Source organism: Eutrema salsugineum, unplaced genomic scaffold, assembly GCF_000478725.1.
Source record: "Eutrema salsugineum unplaced genomic scaffold, Eutsalg1_0 scaffold_1, whole genome shotgun sequence".
Classification (NCBI taxonomy): domain Eukaryota; kingdom Viridiplantae; phylum Streptophyta; class Magnoliopsida; order Brassicales; family Brassicaceae; genus Eutrema; species Eutrema salsugineum.
In genome coordinates this window covers 323,685-345,955 of record NW_006256909.1, presented here as the reverse complement: position 1 = coordinate 345,955, position 22,271 = coordinate 323,685, and the positions used below count along the sequence as shown (strand labels likewise).

General features: G+C 37.1%; 3 protein-coding genes across 3 annotated transcripts; 1 reads left to right on the top strand and 2 right to left on the bottom strand.

Moving 5' to 3' along the window:
* Positions 1-272: 272 nt before the first annotated feature.
* LOC18028354 (coatomer subunit alpha-1) lies at positions 273-5,028 on the bottom strand. The gene is made up of 4 exons (XM_006411641.2): positions 4,890-5,028; positions 4,416-4,651; positions 3,609-4,103; positions 273-3,482 (listed from the first exon to the last, which is right to left on the bottom strand). Exons 2-4 carry the CDS (start codon positions 4,621-4,623, stop codon positions 535-537), a joined length of 3,651 nt encoding a protein of 1,216 aa, XP_006411704.1. The 5' UTR covers positions 4,624-4,651; positions 4,890-5,028; the 3' UTR covers positions 273-534.
* A 4,732-nt stretch (positions 5,029-9,760) lies between these two features.
* On the top strand, positions 9,761-11,455 carry LOC18028353 (B-box zinc finger protein 20). Its single transcript, XM_006411640.2, has 2 exons — positions 9,761-10,144; positions 10,761-11,455. Exons 1-2 carry the CDS (start codon positions 9,959-9,961, stop codon positions 11,280-11,282), a joined length of 708 nt encoding a protein of 235 aa, XP_006411703.1. The 5' UTR covers positions 9,761-9,958; the 3' UTR covers positions 11,283-11,455.
* Positions 11,456-11,980: 525 nt separating this feature from the next.
* LOC18028352 (kinesin-like protein KIN-7D, mitochondrial) lies at positions 11,981-19,584 on the bottom strand. Its single transcript, XM_006411639.2, has 25 exons — positions 18,894-19,584; positions 18,667-18,764; positions 18,473-18,562; positions 18,295-18,347; positions 17,936-18,001; positions 17,806-17,859; positions 17,525-17,584; positions 17,234-17,312; positions 17,072-17,139; positions 16,858-16,914; positions 16,677-16,781; positions 16,186-16,290; positions 15,897-16,004; positions 15,664-15,795; positions 15,389-15,571; positions 14,943-15,092; positions 14,727-14,864; positions 14,454-14,573; positions 14,279-14,329; positions 14,105-14,152; positions 13,806-13,955; positions 12,922-13,644; positions 12,714-12,843; positions 12,503-12,598; positions 11,981-12,183 (listed from the first exon to the last, which is right to left on the bottom strand). Exons 1-24 carry the CDS (start codon positions 19,235-19,237, stop codon positions 12,513-12,515), a joined length of 3,198 nt encoding a protein of 1,065 aa, XP_006411702.1. The 5' UTR covers positions 19,238-19,584; the 3' UTR covers positions 11,981-12,183; positions 12,503-12,512.
* Between the last annotated feature and the right edge of the window lie 2,687 nt (positions 19,585-22,271).

The following is a 22,271-nucleotide window of genomic DNA, read 5'->3' as shown; positions in this document are numbered from 1 at the left end:
ACCCTGACGAGTTCCTAAAACTACAGTTGTACCCTTGCTCTAGATATAGCGAGCTTGTTATTGGACCAGATAGCATAAACCGGATTAACCAAACCAGAACCGATAGTATAAATCAAAAGACAAACCGGAAATACAATTTATAGCAATGACAATTACAGACAGTCCCAGAGTCAATATTGTTAATGAAATTGTCATGGTAAGCAGAAAATCACCCCAATAACACAAACACAATCAAAGGTTAGAGAGTAATCTCAATTATGGCGAAAAATGAATTCAAAAATTCTCAGATATAGTCATTACATAAGAAACATGTATGGGAGAAAAACTAGATATAACCGTTCAACCAAGAAAAAAAAAAGTCTCACAATCTCATAGTAAAAACATCACCAATAGCTTGAAGTTGCTCTGAACATATGAAAATATAACATTAACTATATAGATGATAGAAAGAAAGAACAAAACACAGCTCAAAGTGTCTCTTTACTTCATCCAGTGGATGTGATAGTCTTGCGAGATAATAGATCTGCCATTGGATCACCGGACTTGAGAAGGAGAGCAGAGCAAGCCCGATGCATCCGCACCAATGACTGCAAGATCGCACACGGTGCAGATGTTACCTTCTTGACCTGGCACGAACCGGGCGGTGCAGTACGGACATGAGACATCCTTCTGTCCCCTGTAGATCGGTACATAAGTCGCACCGCATATCACAAAAGGGTTCCTGAAATCATAGTTTAGCTTGGTTTCATCGGTCATGTTGCGTTCAGCAGCTTGGATAACTTGTCTTGCTGTCTTGGCCTGACTCTCCACGGTTGGGTTTGTCTCTAATAACCTTCTCGCAAAGTTAGAAGCAGTGGCTAGGTTCTTGGCCTTATAGCAGACGCTCATAGCACTGAGAAGAGCGAGCCGTAAGTGAGGAGTTTGGAGGTTACAGTGAGTGAAATAAGCAGCGAGCTCTTGTTGCCGTGTCGCGTCACCTTTCATTTCCCTTCTCTTCAGTTCCATTTGCAGACCGAGGACATATTCTTTCACGATGATGATCAGCTCTTTGACCTCGTCAACTTCTCTTCTTGACTCAACTACAACGAGAGGGATTGTGTGGAGGATAGAGAGGAAGACACGCAGAGCCTCTGTGAATTTTCCTGTCGTTGTGGCTTTGTAACCGGCCTTGAGCTTCTCTTCAAGCTGAGAGAAATCATAAACCAGAGCTGGTGGGCCACGGACGTTAGGACTAGCGGATTCGTTCCAGCCACGCTCAATGGCAAGTGACACCACAGGAGAAGAAGAAAACGCACGGAGATAGCTATGGCTTCCGGTAAATAGATCCAGGAACATCGATCTCAACGGAGCAAAGTTCTTTATGCCAAGCTGTCTGTGAAGCAAACGCATTGCAGTGTCAAAGCTACCCGCTGCAGCCTGCTCAGCAGCAAGAGATGACTTCTGGCTCCAGATTTGATTCACAGGCATGCCCGGAGTTGGCGTCACAAAAACCGATGAACGTGCGTTACCGGAAGTCTTCGGTGTATCAAGCTCCGGTGGTAATTCTAAGTCATCGACATCCCATCCAACTTCTTCATCGTTCTCGTCAGCTCCTTCTGCATCTTGCAAGGAATCGTCCACGTCACCGTTCTGGATTCCATCAACATCCATATCAAGTTCATCACCCCAAACGCCTTCGGCATCTTCTTCATCATCAACAGCCCCTGTCGCACCATTCTCAAGCCCTCCTTCAAATATTCCTTTCATGACTCTAAGAAGAGGCCAATCACCTCCACACATAACAGGGGTTGGGGGCATTAGAAGCGACGGAGTTTTACCTTGAGGCAAAGAAGGCAAGTTGTCTCCTAACTCACTTGCCAATCGCTCAGCAACGTCATGTAAACCATGAACTGAAGCCGTGATATAGGCAAGAGGCAAATGGCCAGCATTCTCAAGTATCTTCACACGCTCTTTAACATCTCCTAGATAGAGAGCATTGTGAAACTGACCCATGACATTGTTTTTCACTTCCGCAATCTTCATCAACTTAGACAGCTTGTCCAAATTTCCAGTAATGAGATAGAGAAAAGAAAGCCTCTCAAAATTCTTAGTCTTCTGGTAAGCAAACTCAACAATTCCAGCATTACCTTGGCGAAGAGCCTCCACCCCAAGTTTGTACCATTGATCTTTCTCATTAATCTCTGTAGCTGATGCAACAGCGACGCTGATGTTGCCACTTTCAAGAGCCAGGTTAAATCGAATCCTTTCATCTTCAACGAAATGGAGGGCAACTTCAGGGAATCCTTTCTGCTGCAGATAAGCGATCATAGCCTGCCCACACAGCTGGGAGTTTCTTATCATGCTCATTACATGGTCGTACTTCTTTCTCAGCAGTGAAAGCTTGAAAATGTACTCTGTTGCATCAATGGTAATAATCCGGTTCTTCCCATCTCGATCCAAGCAGAAAATGATATTTGCAGTAACTTTTGTGATGTATATAGGGACGTCCAGAGTTTTAATTATTCCATTATCGCCATTTGGAAGACAGTACTTTATATGGTTCAGAGTTGTGTAGATGAAGACACCATTATCATCCCAAGCTCCACTCTTAACACGGATTGTCTCATGAAGGGTGCACTGGTGGACAAGCTTCTTGGTTGCTATAATGATAGTATGCTTGCTGAGCAAAGCAACACTCTCCATATCATTAGACCAAACAACGTACCTAACAAACGGAGTTTGAAGATCACCGAGAACAAGTCTTTGCTGAAGGTCAAAAATAACCACTTTATCCTCAGATCTGCAAAGAAGATTTCCAGTACCGGCATAAAATATGGCATCAGTAGGTATTGGCAGGGTACCCTTTTTAACCACCTCGTTCTTGAGATTCTTGACTAGCACTTGATTGGTGCTTTTCTCAAGAACAGCAAACCGATTCCGGGCTATGAAAATTGCAGAACCACCAGTCCCCCTCTTTGCCTCTTGCACAAAGTCACTCCTGCCAATGCTATCTTTCGGTATGATGTACAACTCGTAAGAACCACCATCCAGATCTGAGCAGATGAGCACTGCATTTTCTGTCGGACTGTAAGATAAAGTCCTTGGACTTTGGTTCAAGCTTGCAGTACCAGGACGCCGTATAGGGATAACTTGTGAGTCTCTCTGAGTTGAAAATTCATAGTATCGCAAAAACCTATCCTTGGCATAAAATAAGGAATCGCCACTTAAAGCAAATGCAGGACGTTCTCTCTCAAGCTTGAAAACGATCATACCACTGTCATGTCCCGCTGCCAGTAGATTCATCTCTGGGTGAACTGCGAGAATCCAGAATCTATCATGTTCGCGGCGGAAAGTCTGAAGCCCAGTTCGCTTGGTAGCGTCCCAGACACGGATGCTTTTATCCTCAGAGTTAGAGACAATTATGTCCTGTTTTGCGTGGAACATAACAGATGACACATTATTCATATGGCCTCGCAATGTATCCACCTCCCAGGCTTTAGTTTCTGCAATGATAATGAAAAGAATGACCATCATTAATCTGACATTCGAACTATGTGAAAAAAAAAAACTGTGTATCAGTGTGCCACCCATATGCCAAAAAAAAAAAGTTACAAATCTGAAAAATTTACCATTCATGCGCCACAACTTTACTTGGCGGTCATCTGCCCCAGAGACAATGAGAGGCAAAGTAGGATGAAAAGAAGCCCAGTTGACTCCTCTGTCATGACCTTCGAGCACATACTTGACTATAGCGTCAACACCACCAAAAAGATCAGCATTCATCTGACTCAAACGCAGCAGGTCATCAGCAGGAGATACCGTCTTCTTCCTAAGAGCGCCAATATCCCAAACACGGACAGTCTGGTCTAAGGAAGCTGATACGACAAGGTCGTCTTTAGGATGGAAGGAAGCACACATAACATAATGGTTGTGACCAGTCAATACAGAAATACAAGTCCGTGATTGCCAGTTCCATATGCGAATAGTCTGATCATCACTAGCACTCACAATCCAAGGGTACTCGTGGTGGAACTGCACTGTGCGGATATAATCAAGATGCCCGAGAAGAGTGAAATTGCACTTGTGTGTTTTGTAGTTCCAGACCTTAATCTTGTAATCATCCCCTGCAGCACCCAACGTCGTCAATGAAATAAACTACACAGGACGCCTATTTATGATGTTCAATCAGACAATTGCAATCAGTAGATAGATACTGAACCATCCAGAGAATCTTTCATAAAAGCACAATGTAGTCTGTGAATCCCATTAGCTAAACCATAAAAAGCGCACTACCCATTAGCAGAATATGAAATACTAATCCAGCAAAGATATGACAGATATATAAACTAAACGATCCGCGAGAATATCCTAAATCAATGAAACAAATACTCATGGAGGGAGACGCAGTGTAAGAAAAACTCTAGAAGAAAGAATACCTCCTGAGACGAATAAGGGCTGTGATTTGTGGAAGTGAACACCACGAACAGGTCCCTCGTGCTCATCAAACCTATCGATCAGCGTCCCCATACGGTAATCCCACAACTGGATCACGCCGCTGTGTAAACTCGCGAGAATCCATGGCCTCTTGGTGTGAAAGCTGAGGCCCTTAACTCTGTTACTCTTCGTCTCGAACTTCGTCAGCATATTCCTCGATTAGGAATCGCAATACACTCTACAGAAACCAACCATATCACAGAGAGGAATCATGAAACAAAAAAAGAAGTAAGCGATTCACTGAAATAAAAATGAAACGCACAGGGAATCAGAATTCAGAGGAATTGCGAACAGATCCAAACGTGACGAAGGAGTGAGTGAGATTCAAAATCGAGAATGTAAAATGAACAGAGCGAAATGGAGATCCAACTGAAATCAGATCAGTGTGAAGGAGAAAGAGATGAAGCAAGCATTACCAGATCAAAGCGAGGGCGTCGACCCCAATAGATTCAAAGGGTTTTACGATTGGGAATGAGATCGGCAGAAGAACGAACGAACGAACAAAAAAAAAACAATGGAATTCAGGTTCGCCGAATAGATCTGAGTACCCTCGTTAGCTAAATTAATTGAGATGTAAATTACTTACCTACTGTATTTATAAGAAAATAAAGACAGTTTACTTAAATAGTTTTTTTCGCAGAACAAAAAAACTACTTAATATTCAAGTGATGTCAAGTAAAAAATAGAGAGAACTAGAGCTTAAAATATCCCAGTCTATCAGATTGATTGATCATTTAGTGGGCATGGGTGCGTTTTGCACTTGAGTGATATTACAATGGGAGGAGTCGAGAAAATGTTTGTCACCTCTACACGCAGAGCTAGATATTTTATTTTAGGGTATGTAGTGTTTGATATCGATCTCTTTAATCAGTGTTTTTTCTGATTCTGATTGTACCGAACTTATCAGGATGATCTACTTTTGCAACAGAACTTGATGATTTTAGGTTTTATATAGGATCTTTTATTAAGTTTACTACTAGCTTCATTTTTTCCAGTGATAACATTCGTGTAGATTGTCTTGCTAAAAATGCAATTTGTCTGTCCCGACTAACTCTCTCTAGAAAAAAGTCTCTTTACGCAAATTAAATAAGAATTTGTTATAAGAAAAAAAAAACACTTTGTTATTCGGTAGGATTCAGCAATGAAGATGAGACCAATTCCAAAGAAAAATATGAGCTTTTATATTTGCTTCGACTTGCTAATTCCTTCAAGGTCTGTGAGAGTTAATAATCAAATAAATTGTATTGGGTGTTTTCTTTTAATTGGTACTGTTAAATCTCAAATCTCGGTTGTGCACTGATTCGAAACTTTCCCTTTTTTTACTTTTTTGGTCGCACCATAATCTTTGTAACTGTCAGCAAATAACAATTTGATGTAGAAAATTAGAAATTGTAAAGACAAAATCATTTCAAATAAAAAACCGCATTCTAGCAACTAAAGACTCCAAACTTATGAAGTAGTAGAGGTACTCATATAGCTTTAATGAGATAGAGAAAAGAAAACCTCTCCAAGTGAAATAGATTGTTGAGATCAAATTACTCGTGTGGCCGTGTGTTATGAAAACTACGACTTTGTTTTCATTCTTATGGATGATTATTCTCGTGTATTTTGTTTTGTTTTGTTTGTGGATATTGGGCTTGTAATTGCATCACTTAGAGAATGTAATATCCAGTCGTGATTTACTTTCTAAATGGACCCATATCAGCCCATGAATGAGACCCAGTACTTTAAAAAAAAAAATGAGACCCAATTAAGAGTGGCCATTTTGTTCCAAAGATTCTAGGTGTCCTTTTTCTTCTTTCGTATACATCCTCAATATTCGACCCACAAAAGAAAATTACATACTCAACGATTCTTGGTGTCTTTTGTTCGTCTTTTTTTTTGGACAATGCACATAAAAGCACAATAGGAATCTTTCTAGGGTGTATGTAACAATTGGGTATGTAAATTAAGAGAAAGTATTTGCTATCGCAATGAGTATAATGTAAAACGCAAACCTTTTTTCTTATCGCAGTGAGCTATGCACACACAGGAAAAAGGAAAACATCAAAACATTTTTTCCTTTTCTTTTGAAGAAACAATAAAAACTAAATTGGGATTATACTTATAAGTACACACTGAGATCTAAGGTGAATTGGACGGACACGATTGGAAGAAACAAGAAACATGTCAGAAGATGGTCCACGGTCCCATTTTTGGAATTAAGACAAAGACACAAGGATATAAATATAATCTATACTCAGTTCACAAAAATTGACGCACATAAGTAACATAAATCCACCGACTGTGAAGAAAAATAAAAATTAATGTGGCAATATAGAGATCAAAGGGTCTGCGTGACGAATCAATATGACACAAGGACAGTGATATTCATGAATGATTGGATTTTGTTTCGTTATATAAAGTTTAAGTAATTCGAATCCAATTGATGAATGATTGGTGGTAGTAGTTAATTGGTAAAGGTCCCATATATGTATACTATTTTTAAAATGGAATGTTTAAAAAGTGCACCAAGAACCTTTTCAAAAAGTCCAGACCCCAGCAGTACATCCATGTGATTTAAGATCTACAACCTATACGAGAAAAAAAAACATATCATTTCTTTATAAGAAGACGATAAATATGAATTTACTTAGCTTTCGTTGGGAAGCATCTCGCCGAACTATTGAACTAAGTCTCAAATCTCAATGTCTTCTGCAATATAATCACCAAAATGACGTATAATCACGGTTAAATACAATATCAATTACTTTAAATTTGCAAGTAACTGTCGAATACATTAATATCCTTTTCAGTTTTCACTCGAAAATCAAAATCCAGTTAACCCATTTTACATTTGTGTCATAAATAATTTATTTTCTGGTAACTAAAAATTTCACATTCAAATTCACAACTAATTCAGATACAAAAAGACGACAATAATAAGTTTTGTCCACTAAAAAATCTTATTATTTTGTAAATATTTATTTATTATTCTTCTTTCTAGTAACGAATATAGACAGTTAATTTGGACTATTCACTTTAATCAATCTAATGGTTAATTTATATTTTTCACTTTAATTAAATCTAAAACTTTATAAAATATTTATCAGTTTGGGTTTAATTTAATTTGATTTATTTTTAGATAACTAAAAACCAAAAAAAAAATCCAAAAACAAATAATTTTAGTAATACAATCCTAATCGTAAACTAATTCTATTTTAGTATTAGAAAAATATTTTCGTTGAATTTCGAGAACCACTTCAAAAATTAACCATATAGTCTGACAAAGTAAAAGTTTGTTGTGATAAATTGTTTATAATCTAAATAACTTGAACCAGTCTAAAAAGTAAACAATTCAATTCAAATTTTTTGTGTATCCAACGTGATCAACTATTTTAAAACTAATCCAAACCCTAATCCTAAGAATTATAAAACCCAAAACCCAATGACTACCTCTACTGACTAGTTCGAATTACAAAGCAACTTCCTTGAAACCAAAAAAAATAACCAACTTCGGTTCAAAGAGGCAGTCAAATATATATAAAGTAATATGGGAACTGACTTAAAACAAAAATGAGAAAAACAAAGTAATGAGAGGAAAGATTCGAGAGAGATCATCCATATCTTCTACCTCTAAAAGTATTTTTTGTCGTCTTCCATCTCATAAATGATCTATATTATCTTATTTTTCTTCAAAAGATCAGATCCACTCTTCTTTTTCATATCAAAAGATTCAATGTTTTGATTATACACAAGAAAAAAAAATCATTTAGTTCCTAACAGTTTGGCCGACAAGACCGCAAAGCCTTATATGAGTATGTTTGATTATCGAATTATAAAAAAAAAAATCACATTTCATCCATTTATAGGATACATAAACTTCGACCAAAAAAACGGATACATTAACAAGAAACCATGTCTGAGTTGTTAAAAATCTCAACGACTATTAACGTCACTTTATAACGATATGGTATTAATTACGTCGAAGCATTTAAACAGAGTTCAATAGAAACTAAATAGAACCAATACCGAATCACATGAATCAAATTTCGTTACACTTTCTAAGCTTGAAATTAAATAAATTGAATAAATTGAAGTTCACGAAATTACTGTTCCCTAGGCTACTCTCAAGATATTTGTACAAACGTTTACGTTGTGTTTAAGAAGATTGGGAAATCGATTTTCGTATAACATTTTATCATTTGTTCTAACTAATACACGTAAAATAAATAAAGGAGAGGCGATAAAAAATGAAAAGGAAGAAGATATACACATGGATGATGGAAGACAAAAGCTGGCATGAAGAGCTGGCCATTTGTCAAATTCCCCCACCTTCCTCATTTATGTAATACTTTTAGTTTGTATTTTCGTTTCCATAATCTTTTTATGATTTCGGATTTTTTTTTTGTTTGTCGTTTCTATTTATTAGATAACTAGCATCTGACGGGAAAAATGAAAGTATATTTTAGACCAAAAAGATTGTATTCAACTCCACTTTTGCACCTTTTCTCCCATCGACGAGACCTACAAGGTTCCCCACGTCAAGGTCGTCTTTATATAAGCTATTTGGGTGTAAATTTAAAGTAAAAACGAAATTAAGCAAGCTTTCCTTTTTTTATATAACAAAATTACTACACGAATAATTTTATTTTGAAAACAGTAGTTATGAAGCCGACCAAAAAAATCAAACACTTACGAAAAAGCTAAGTTAATACTACAAAAACTAGATTACCAATTTGATTATAATTTATTTTCAAATAATAATAGTTCAGTAGTCCTTTTTACAAACCATCTAAGAACATTTAAATAAAAAAGAATGATGTATTAAGGGGCAATACAAAAACTATCAATTTAAAACATTTTTTCTACACCTAATCCATGTAATTAACACAGTAAATATTTCGAGTATAAATGCATGAGATGTCCACCTTAAAACACATTTAAACTATATAAAACGAGAGATATATTTACTGTGTCACCAATCAAATGGGCGTTCACGATGTCAGACATTTGATTGGTTAGTTCATTAAATCATAGTTATGAATCTCTCTTGTGCTTGTTTGTAGGAATTCAATTCGAATTCACAACAAGAAGAAACTCAAACTTATAAATCAAACAAAACCAAACCGGGTGTGAAAGCAAAAGTAAGTCAATTTGGGCAAATTCAAAGCAAAGGAGAGGGTAGCTATCAATGGAAGAAAGTGAGAGGGAGAGTGAAAAAAGACAAAAGGAAACCTAAGCTGCTTATCTATAAAGCCAACACATTATTCTTACCCTTTTGCCCACACTCATACCCCATCATCTCTATATACACCTATACATACACTCACCCACATGAGTGCCTACATAAACACCACTATATTATATAGTACTGGTCCAAGGATCCAAGTTGAGAGAGAAAGAGAGTGAGGAGCAAATTTTGTGAAATTCTAGAAACATCAAAATCTTTTTTTCCAGAGGAAAGAAGAACTCTGTTTATTAAAAAAAAAAAAAGAAGTGAAAGATGAAGATTTGGTGTGATGTGTGTGATAAAGAAGAAGCTTCAGTGTTTTGTTGTGCAGATGAAGCAGCTCTTTGTAATGGCTGCGATCGCCATGTTCATTTCGCCAATAAGCTCGCCGGGAAACATCTCCGATTCTCTCTCACTTCTCCTACTTTCAAAGATGCTCCCCTCTGTGATATTTGCGCGGTTAGAATAACTTAACTCTACTGTTTTCCTCTGCCTTTCTCCAGAAAATTCTTAAACTTTTTGCTGATTTTTTTTTTTTTGCTGACTTTTAGATATATGTTAATATATTGATGAAATCAGGGTTGTTGAGTCATTTTTTTTCCCTGAGATTTGTTTTTTGGTTGGTGGGAAAATAACTGATTTCCCCTTTCTTTCCTGGAAAATTGTTCCAAATTATATTTACTTTCCTAATTTTGAAGTTTTCACACAATTTTGAAGATAACCCTAAAATCACAAAATTGCTTTGCTCAGAAGCAGAGCAGAGATTGAGATTACCAAAATCTTGGTTAATTATTTAACTATTTGGTCACTAATAAGTAAACCGAGCTATTTACGATACTAAAATACTTTCAATACCTTTTTTTGTGCCTTTGTTAAAAAAATATACTATCCTTTTCAAAAAGGTCGTGGAAAAGCGAAGGGTCAAATCTATAAAATAAGTAAAATAATACAAGTATTAAAAAAGTACGTATAATTAACAAAGGTCTTCTTGATTATATTAGAAAAGAAATCTTATGAACAACCGTCTTCTTGATTATTATCTAATGGATTATTAAATGGTTTATGCATATGACAGGAGAGGCGTGCATTATTATTTTGCCAAGAAGACAGAGCAATACTATGCAGAGAATGTGACATTTCAATACATCAAGCCAATGAGCACACCAAGAAACACAATAGGTTTCTCCTTACCGGCGTCAAGATATCCGCCTTGCCGTCCGCGTACCCGAGAGCTTCTAATCCCAACTCGACCGCAGGATCGGGTCGGGCCAAAACCCGACCCAAATCAGTATCAGAGGAGGTCCCGAGCTCGGCCTCCAGTGATATCTTTGCGAGTTCTCCTTCGACGAATACGAGCAATTACTATTACGGGCTAGAGGAAAACTATCATCAAGTGAGCGATTCGGGTTCTGGATCGGGTACGGGCAGTATATCGGAGTATTTGATGGAAACATTGCCGGGTTGGAGAGTGGAGGATTTGCTTGAACATCCGTCTTGTGTCTCCTATGAGGATAACAACAATGAGTCCTATAGGGCTTACGATGGTTCTTCTCAATACCATCATCAAGGGTTTTGGGAACAAAAACCCTTTTCATGATCTTATTATTACTTTTTTATCCCTTTTTTTTTGGGTTTGAATCTAGTCTTTTTCTTTGGGTGTTGGAGTTCGAAATTATGAATCCAAACCAAACCAACTTGTTGTTTTCGATGTTCCCCAGTCTCTTCATTTTTATCTTTATTTTTTCTAATAAGAATTTGCTTTGTCTTGTCTTTATCAACAAAAACTCGGATTTGGGTTTACAGTTTTGGCTAAGGTCCAACAATATTGGATGGGCAACAAAAGATAACAAGAACTAATTTGTTCTGTGGAACAGCCAAAGATGTATTGCCAATCAAATCAACAACACCAAATGAATTTGGATTTTTGCTGCAACAGGTCATGTTAAAAAAACTGAGCAGAAGGTATGGACGTTGCGTCTTAGAAGATCTTTCTCGCATCATCTGACTCCTCAACCGAGTAATGAAATTAGTTTAGAAAGATTATATATTGTAACTGGATGCTATCTCTGTTTTCCCAATTTCGCTAAAACACATGTCTCACATAACAAGTTTCTGTAGCAGGAGGTATCTCTTGACAGCATCAGAAGAAAACGGAAATTGTTTTAAAGTTGAAAAGTTTTTGAGAGTTTGTTTCATTAACTTTTTAATAAAATGGAGTAGATGGTCGTTGATATACTTTTTTCCCGTTGAATTCGTAAGAAAAAAATACTCGCATTCGATCGTTTACGACGGGGGTGAAAGAAGAGAGATGAAGACATGTCCACACGTATATGTTGGCAATGTTGCATTTTCCCCCATTTTTATAATCATAAATATAACTATAAGCATAATAGACATATTACATACAAAAGACCCCAAAACTAATTCAAACAAAAAAATCCCAACCTGTTCTTTCTTTAAAATATATAGCAACAGGCTTCACCCACAGTTCTTGACACCTGCAAAATGATGCAATTTGATCAATACTCACATCTTTTTGCAATTCTCATCTTATATACACGGTATCAATATAGTGTTAAATCCGGTTGTAACTAATCAATTTTACGGATAATGAATCCAAACACTCGACGTAATAGCTTATCGGTTAAGTCAGCTTTTCATTTCTATAAATAAGAAAGCAAACCGAAACTCTGATGTAAAATTGTTGTGATGGAAGAAAGCCAAAACTCATTCGAACTAGATTTTTCTAAAACGAAAAAGAATCCAAAATGGAATCTAACATAACTACATTCTGCATTCACTGGCAAAAAAAAGTACCTTTGATTGGTCAAGAAGGAAATGCAAAGAGCCGATCAGAGATCTTTGTGCGGCAAATTGGGCATTCAGAGCAAGCGAGTGAACAAGATTTACATACTGCAAAATGAAACATCTTTTTATTACAACTGTTCGATATCCCCCCAAAAAAAAACAATAATCAAAGTAATGAAAAAGAGAAAGGAGGCTTCATGGAGATGATTTTATGACTTACAGCAGAAATGACGGCAAGGGAGTAAAATTGCTGCAGTGGGAGACTCGAAACATACTTTACAAATGTGAGAGTTTGTGTCTCCATTCACTTGCGATTTCATCTCTTTCTCCTTCATCTCTTGCATTCTTGCCTGTCTCATTGTTACAAAACTATCAAGATATGTAAAAGAAAGGCCCCCAAAAAAAATCGTGAAGGGGTTTAACCTTACCTTGAGACGAGCAACGAGAGGTTCCTCCTTTGGTGTCTCTTCGGTTTTAGCCACCACTACTACTGCTTCAGGTTGTCTCGGTGCACTCGAGACTTGTCTCTCTTTCAGAACCATGTTACTTTGATTCTTCTCTAATTCCCTTGCAGGGTCATTGGCAGTGCCATTGAGTTCAGACAATGCACCGTTGTCTTTCTTCAACTTAGCAACAAGTACCCACATGTTTGCCAAATCGTTTTCTAAAGCTTCCTCTCTTCTCTTTGCTTCTTCTGCTTTTTTCCTGTACTGGTCTTCTATGAACTCTTTCTCTGCCAGTGCAGACTCAAGCGCTGCCTCCCTCTGTTTCCTTGCTTGCAATTCCATTTTCAGATCTTCCGGGTCGAGATTCCAAGAGTCAAACTCATCTCCACTTGACCTACCTGAAGAGATCCTTCCCTTTCTTCCTGACCTTGCCCCGTCGTTATACTTGCGATTATTTACTCCGTTCATGGGGTTACGTGTTTGAACCAAGTCTCTTGCAGCTGCTAATTCTTTGTCTAGCTTTGCGTTTTGTAGTGAGAGTTTTGTTACTTCACTAGCCAGATTTTTCAGCTCAACAGCAGCAGCAGAGGCTAGTTCCTTAGCGTATGAAGCTTCTTCAGCTAATTTTTGGTTTTGTACTCGTAAACCACTGTTCTCTTCCACAATCTGCACATGTTCTAGCTTCAGCTTTTCGTTCTCAACCTCCTAAATACATGGCATGAACATGCATGTAAGAATGAGAGAAAAAAACATAAAGAGAGGATCGAGTTTACAATAAATGTATTATCTATGTTACGTGATAATTAGCGCGCATGTATTTTACTGGGATACTTATGTGAACTGAGAATGTATATTTGTAGAATTACCTGCGACTGTATTTTCTTTTTTAGTTCGTCTACATACTCTCCAGATACCGCGTTATCGGAACAAGATGGTGAGGATCTCTCACTAGATACTGCATTCGAACGTTGCTCTAGAAGGTTCACCTTTTCATGTAGTTCTTTGTTCTCGGTGCACTACAGTGTTAGGAAAAGGGTGGTAAGAAGCATTTTTTCGCAGAACAATGTTCAAGGAATGAATGAGATAAAAGCAAGAAGAGTGGAGTAAAAAGAGTTGAGAATTAAGCACAACTTCAAAACGAGATAAAAAAAAAAAAGCTACCGACCTTTTTCTGTAGTTGTTCTTGGAGAATGCAATTATCTGCTGATTTGATCTGTATCGGAGGTTGAGAACCAAATTAAACAAATCGTGAATTTAAGCAATCTCTTTTTTTTGGTCAAATTTAAGCAATCTCTTGATTTGGCTATTAGAGTAAAAGAATCAAAGAATAAATTTTCACCTCCAGCTCAAAGCTCTTCTCATTGCACTGGGTCATCAAGCTCATAACTTTCTGAAAAAGAAGAAAAAAGAAAGGAACATGATATCTTAGCTGATCAGCGTTGAGCCTTGAACCAGTGACCTTGAAAGGGTCCAAGATCATGTTATCGAGGGAATGATATGTAGAGGTTAAATACCTGTTGCATCTCAACCAATGACGCGTTGGCAATTGAAGCTTCACCACTCTCAATTATGAGCTGTTCTAAGGCCCTCATTTGTCTTTGCTTTTCTTGAATCTCACGTTCTAGATTCTGTATCTGCATGCAATAATTTATCAGGTTAGTTACTTAAGCTAAAGGTAAATGAGCCACTTCAGGTAGTCAAATACCAATATTTGAAAAACTCACAAAAAGTATTTCCGAAACGTATTTTCAATGGCCGAGTACAGAAACATCAGGAAGTTTATATACCTGAGATTGTGAGTTTTCCGGATCATTTACGGACTGATCCACCAAACGCTTTAGTGTGCTCGTACTGAAAGCAATCTCACCAGCAAGCATCTTAACTTGTTCAACCAGAAGGTCGATTTCATCCGGCGTCATGACACCCTACAAAAAGCCATTAGCCCAATAACTAGTAGATGCCATTTCTGACAATCAATACACACTCTGGGGTAATTCACTCACTTGAGAAAATTCTGCACCCGGCGAGTTTTCGCCATTCAATTTGCTGGAAGATCTCCGGTGGTGAAAACCTAAAGAAGCATCTGATACAAGAGCCAAGGTCGAAGATGGAGATCCCAGATTATCATTATCCAAGAGCAGAGAATCCAATTTCTGAAGAGAAAAGAAAAATTAGAATGACTCCTTGTGTTTTGAAACTGCTTCTGAGACGAGGAAGCAACATGCAGCAGTAGAGTCAAAGGAGCAGATAGAATGGTAAATTACTTGGTCCAGAAACAAGAAGCCTTGACCAAACAAAACCGAACTTATACAGTTTAAATGAACAAAACAAACTATTTCCAAAACGGTTGGCCCACCTCAAAAAAGGATGCAACTTAACTATTTACCACTCTGAAATGGCAGGAATTTATCGTTTTGGGTCATATCACTGGTTTGAACAGAAAACTTACATCATCTTTGCCTGCAGAGAGACTGCGCTGGTGATTGGGTACATCACCCAAATATCCAGGAATAGAATTCTTGGTAGAGACGAGTATGAGCTTGGTAAGTTTTTGGATTCTGCTCATTAAAGCTGCTTTGGCTTCTTCTTCTTCCTCCAATCTTGATTGCATTTTCACTTGACCTTCTTCTAGCTGTTGTAATAAATCGATAGGTAGTTCAGTCAGTGCCTTTAGAACACAGCAAAATATATTCAGGATAAAGGTGGCTAGGGGGAAGTCTGAACCTGTTGCTTTAAACTCATTAACTCTTCGTGACTGACACCAACAAGCATACCCCTTCTTAGCTGATCAAGTTCTAGTTTGAGAATTGATATCTCTCTTTGATATTTCTTAATTAGTGACTTCTCATCTATAATCTGCTTTTAGAACAGTAAAAAATATATCATTAAGCAGAGGTTCAAGCTTGTACCCTCGAATATAGCAAATTCCTTTATTGTAAAACATCCTAAAAGATCACCTGATTGCGTGAAGCATATATCTCTATACTCTTTGCTCTACTGGCGAATTTCAATGTATTATGAGTTTCCTCATTACTGCTCGACGCGGGAGTAATTGTACATATAAGCTAAAATGAAACAGAAAACAAAATACTGAATTAGTTTCCTTTTTGTTATGGTGAATTAGCGTGACTGCAATGCTTAGTGCTTATTACAAATAGTCAATAAACAAGAAGAAAAAAGCAGCTAAAATCAACCAAGGAACGCCAATATAGTGAAATGGGAACACCAGATACAGAAGAGTCTTACCGAAACATGTCCATGACCACTTAACGATGATTGCAGAAGACGAGTTAGCTTAGAGTCACGATATGGAATGTGAGTTGCCTTACCCTCACTAAGTTTTCCAATCACCTTCATAAATGAAACCACACAAGAGATAAGTACAAGTAAAACGCCCAACCATCTCAAAGGTTAAAGTGACTAAAGATGCTACCATCGACAGATAAAAAAAATACAAAAAGGACAACATACTAGCACAACTACATAAAGAAATACCAGCACAATTATATCAATGAAAAACAAATGTACTGAGAATCCTAAATATATTCCCAGAGCAACTGTAAATTCTTTCATGATTCTATAATGACACCAATGGGGTGTGGAAGCTTATAGAGTTGTTCCTATTAGCAAGTCCAATATTATGCAATAACAATGCTTTTGATTGACATGCCATCATTACATTATTAAGAAACAGATGATAAATGGAAGGACACCCCGGATTAAAAAAAGACACCTACAGTTCCGAGAGTTAGAAGACTCTTGTTTATGTATGAACCCTCCTTCCTCCTCAATCCAGTTGTTTCAGTTTTGGAACTCTCAGATCCAGCCAAGTCAATCAAATTCTGAACAAAAAATATATACATTAGAGTCCCCCCTGAAAAATAAATGATCTTATTCAACAACTAAAAGAGCACTTACGAGTTGAGAAAAAATAACTCCATCATATTCATCTCCAGTAGCACTACTTTCAATCATCTGCAAACATATACAAATTAGACTTGAAACATGTAGTCAAGACACTTGTAACAGCAAAAAGTATCATTTCAACCAAAAAAAAGAACAAATCACGCAGAGACACTGAGAAGAGGCTATAAACTACACTATGACAAGTTCCTTAAGCTTGGAGACATACCAGTGTAAATAATGTATGGCTTCTGCTGCTCAACAAATTGAAATTATTTGAACCAACATGACGATGTTCTGCCATTGAAAACAACAGCAATATGAAGGAGAGGCGGAAGGTACAGAGTTCAGAAAATTAAGGAATGTTTCAGAGGTCAAATTTTCTAATTACCTTCTCCAGCTGCAATGAAGGATAGTGCGTGACCAGGAGACAAAACAACTTCTTCCTTGATACCCTCGACATAAGTGCCCTACGGACAAATATTACACTCACTACTTAGCTACATTAATTTATACAGCAGGATGGATGCAATCTGAATCTATATTTGAGTGACTTCACATCCATATCTTGATTCGAAGCTAATTCGTTATCATTTATCCTGTTCAGACCACAATGCTACACACATGCACGTGTGTGTGAGAGAAGGAGAAAGTTAAGCAGTCTATAGAGGTTGAAGCAAACCTGGGAATCCTCTCTAACTCGTAAATTTTGGCCCGTTGGATCCAGTAAATCATTGATCACCTGTAACAAGGACAGCAATCAGATAAACTGCCGACAGATGAAACAGACAACGACTCAAGTAAAGGCAACAACATGATGAGTAATCAACCAAATTTCTAAGAAATTGTAAGCAGTTTAGCTCCACCTGATAAGGTATAAGAGCAGGAAAAAAAATTCCAACCTAAAAGTCTACTTTTCAGGGCTTAGCGAGCTATATATCAATGATAGAAAGTTCCACTAACCTCATTGTATATTTCAAGATATGAAACACGGAGCAGGAACTCCCTGCCTGGAGTCTGAAAGATAATGACGTAGCCAATTAGCGAACATGATAGAATGAGAAAAGACATAAACGCCATTAAGACCACTTACATCCTGAATGATACTGAACACGTCTTTTATCGCTAGCGGTATGATCCCAGGAGATTCTTGATCACCCTACGTATATTGAAAAATAAAAGAAAATCAGACAATAGGTTCTACTTGATTGAACGGGAATTTGAGATCCAACTGTTCAGGCGGCTACTTTACTAAAGATGAGCACAGCCAATCACATGAGAATTTCCAATTCACTTAACAAACAGCTGTAATTCTATTCAAATGTTTAGAGTAATCCAGCATAACCAGTAGCCACTTAAGGAGAACCAAGTTGCAAATGAGATCCGGATTGATGGTAAGTGTGTTTAGAGGAAAATTCAGAGAGAAAAGTTTATAAGGAAAAAAATACTTACATGCATTGTATGTGTCTTTCCACTGCTTGTAACACCATAAGCAAAAACGGTTCCTGAAAAATTTCCAACCCTGAGTCAGAAGATTTGCTGCAAGCAATACCAAATTGAAGACCTAGTGGCTATTTCTATGACAAACACAAATTTGGTTTTAGCTGACTGTTGCAGGTATGTTCCTTACCGTTAACACCTTCCATTGCTGCCTTAACTACTGGTCTTGCAGCTACGTCATATACGTCTATAGTAGTTGCTTGTGGTCCAAAAACTTTATCTGGCATCGACAAAATTTGGAAGAACGAAATAAACAATCAAAAATAGCAGTATTGTAAATAATTGATAAGAATTTTATCCAAGGAATTGAGATGAACTCAATACCAAATGCGTAAGCTGTGAGTGGATTGTACTCGTGCCTGACCATCGTATCGCCATCAGGGTACCAAGCAACTTCATCTCCTCTTTGATACTCTCTATCACTGCAATCACAAACGTGAATTTGAATATCCCAAGAAATTGACCGAATCTCCACTTAAATTGAAAACAGTAAACCGGAACAATCACGGCATAACGATAGATCTGGTCCAAGGCAATCAGATCTAACATACCTCAATGGTCGAAAACGAACGGTGACGGAAATACTGTCCCGCTCAGAGCTAATAGTCTCTTCCATGGGCTCACCGAGAAGCTCCTCTGATGGGTACGGTACAGGCGATCCAGCTCCAAAGCTCCCAGAGCCGATTAACCCCGAGTCGGAGAAGGTGCGACTAGGCGTCATAGATCGGGAGCCGATTCCGCCGCCGGAGTTAACAAATGAAGACGCAGAGGTGGAGCTAGAGCGCGGAATAAGACGGTTGCTAATATGAGACGAAGAAGTCGAAGAAGCGGGACTTGGTGGTCTACGGTTCGAGAAGGGAGAACTGCTTCTTGTTCTCGATGACGATGAAGCCATCCACTAACTCAAAACTCCAAGTCAACTCGCTAAACCCGGCGACTCGGTCGCGGATTCGGTGAGAAGAATCAATCCACACAAAAACTTCCGAAGAAGGGAAAGAAAGAAGATGCAGAGAATGTGTCAGTGGAAGGTCACATGGCTGGAGACAGAAGAATAAAGCATTGCGACCTCCTTCTCTCTCCTTCTTTCGATTGGGCTTTGCTACGAGATGGTAGGGAGAGAAGGTGAGACCATAGAAGAGAGAGAAATTGTTTCGTCTTCTTTAAGCGAAGGCGCCGTAGAGAGAGAAAGGAAGATCGAATGGTGATATCTCTCTCTCTCTCTCTCTCTCTTTCCTGGGTGAAGAAACGAGGAGGCTGAAAATTCAGATTTTGAATTTTGTATTTTTCTGTGCCTTTCCAAATAATTTTAATTTAATTAATTGTGGTAGTTGAAAATAATTTAGGGAGGAGAACGACAAAACAAATCGGCCGGGAACCAAAAAAAAAAAAATTAATCATTTATTGAAACACTTTTACAGTGTGCTGACGTGACATTATCGAAGACCACCGTGTGGCCGAGTAGTGAAACAAGCGCGCACCAGTAAAAAGTTTTCAAACAAATTCAAGCCACGAGACGAGCGGGAATAACAATGGCTGACCATATATCGTAACTTTCCATTTTTTACCCTTTTACTTCTGCATATAATTTGAGCAATGGCTTAAACTAGTCCTAAAACTTAGGTTATTTGATTCCGTCACATCTTGATTACTTTTAAGTTCATCACAATGTCAGGTTTTATATACAAGTTTTTCATCGAAATTAATTACCATTTCCCTACTACTCCTTAAATAGCTATTTCCATTTTAAATACAACATAATTGTCACGTATACTCCCACATAATAAGTAACGCTCTATACGACTTAGATCTTATTAAATTAATTAACTATAAAAATACTCCACTTGGGCACTCCTTATTTAATGATATATTAAGATGTTTGTCCCTCTGTGGATAATACTTTAACATTGCCTTTTGCGTATTTGTGTTGGAGATATATTAGCATCTGAAGGAAAGCGCACCAGTCGAATTCAAAAATAATCACTGGTTTGATCAATAAATTCCCCAAAGATGATAATCCAGCAATGTGTTCAGCTTATTCTAAATAATGTATATATAGAGTTACAAGCACATATATGCAAAGCTAATAGTCCTTACAAATGTATCACATAAAACAGAATAGTAGTTACTACTTACTAGTTAGTCAACATTTCTAGTTTTCTTGTTTTGTTAGATGAATAGTATGGTTATGTATAAATAATTTTGTCTGTTCGTCAAATTATACATTTAATTTGTAATTTATGTATACAAAGCTATAATATGCATTGATTAACAATATTATCCTTAGCTTAGGAAATACACAAACTTGAATTATATAAACTGGATGCGACACAATCATACACGGAGATTGATCTGACTTGAGTTCCGACTCTACCTTTGCCGCGAGACATTGCATTGTAAACTAAGTAACAGCCAAATTTCAGAATATTAGTTTAAGACCAAAATAAAATAAAAAAACAACGAAAAATTACTGGAAGTTAATCACGCGCGAATAGAGAAGCGGGAAGACACGCGCGAAAATAATTTGATCACCAGCATGTGATCGCTGCTCCTTCACCTGATACCGCTTTACACGTAGACGCTAACGCTCTTAGTAGGGGTACTGTTGGTATTTAAATTAATGACAACAACGAGTTAACATTGGCATTTGGCAAGGCTAATTCCGTATATTCAATGTACACTCGGGCTTTTCAATTCGTTTAGAATCAGCAAACTAGGACCGATAACCGATGATGGAATAATACTACGTTATCTTGTTTGTTTTTTTTTTTTTAAATACACACATAACGCTAATTGATTGATATATACTCGGATAATCCTAATTATATACCAACAATAAACATCATTAAAATTCTTAAGTAAGATTACATAACGTTTAGTTATATGATCCAAAACCAAATTGTTTCGTTTCAGAGTTTTTAGTAATTAAATTAAATCGAATTCCTTTTGGTAGAGTATCATTTTAGCTCGGCATAGTGCTTAAGCAGTTTCTTGTGGAATCTGGTGTTTCCTTAAATTAATAACAATTATTACTTTATTAGTAACAATTATCATTATAGCAATGACAATAATTGGTACTGTTGTCTAAGCCTCTTGGGAACACGTAAATCTGGATGGTATGTCTGATTCGAACAATAAAATTGGAGAAGAAAAAATACAAAGCCATCAATTTTCCATAATTTTATTTTATTCCAACAAAAGAATCCATTATTTTTATTTTTATTCCATACTCGTTTTTTTATTTTTATTCCATACTCGTAAATGATATCTCCTTTATTCACATTTTTTTTTCACATTTTACCCCCCCCAAAAAAATGATAACTCCCTTACTTATTTTTTGCTAAAAATATGTAAGATATGTAAATGTACAGATTGCAGTTTTACACACTCAAACTGAGTGACATATTCGTAAATGATACGATAAGATTTTTAAATGCTGAAATAATGATTTACCTTATAGAGTGCCTGCTTCTCGAAGCTATGTAGTTGTCATAGCCTCTCACTTTTTGAGCTTCATTGCACAGCTGGCTCACGTGCATGCTTTTCCTTTCTCACGTGCCATGTGGTGTGATCTTTAAATTCCCTTAATATGTCGAAAAAGAAAGGGAAAACAAAATTCAATACGTGGTGTTATAGTGAAAGGCTGAAAGCAAAAAAATAAACATGGTGTTAGATAGACTGTTAATAAATTACTAACTTTAACTATTCCTTAAATGGAAATCACTTAGCCTAAAAGATAGATCATAAATTAAATACTATTAAGTTTTATTTTTAGAAAAATCTTCACTTCTCTGATTTGTGTCGGTCCTTACAGATCTAATTAGTTTTTGCTTTTAAGAAAAGCCGGTGCAAGACAGAGGAGAAATTAGCCGTCAAAAAAAAGAGGGAGAGAATATTTATTTTTAAATGTCATTGGGCCTACGTTGGCCCAT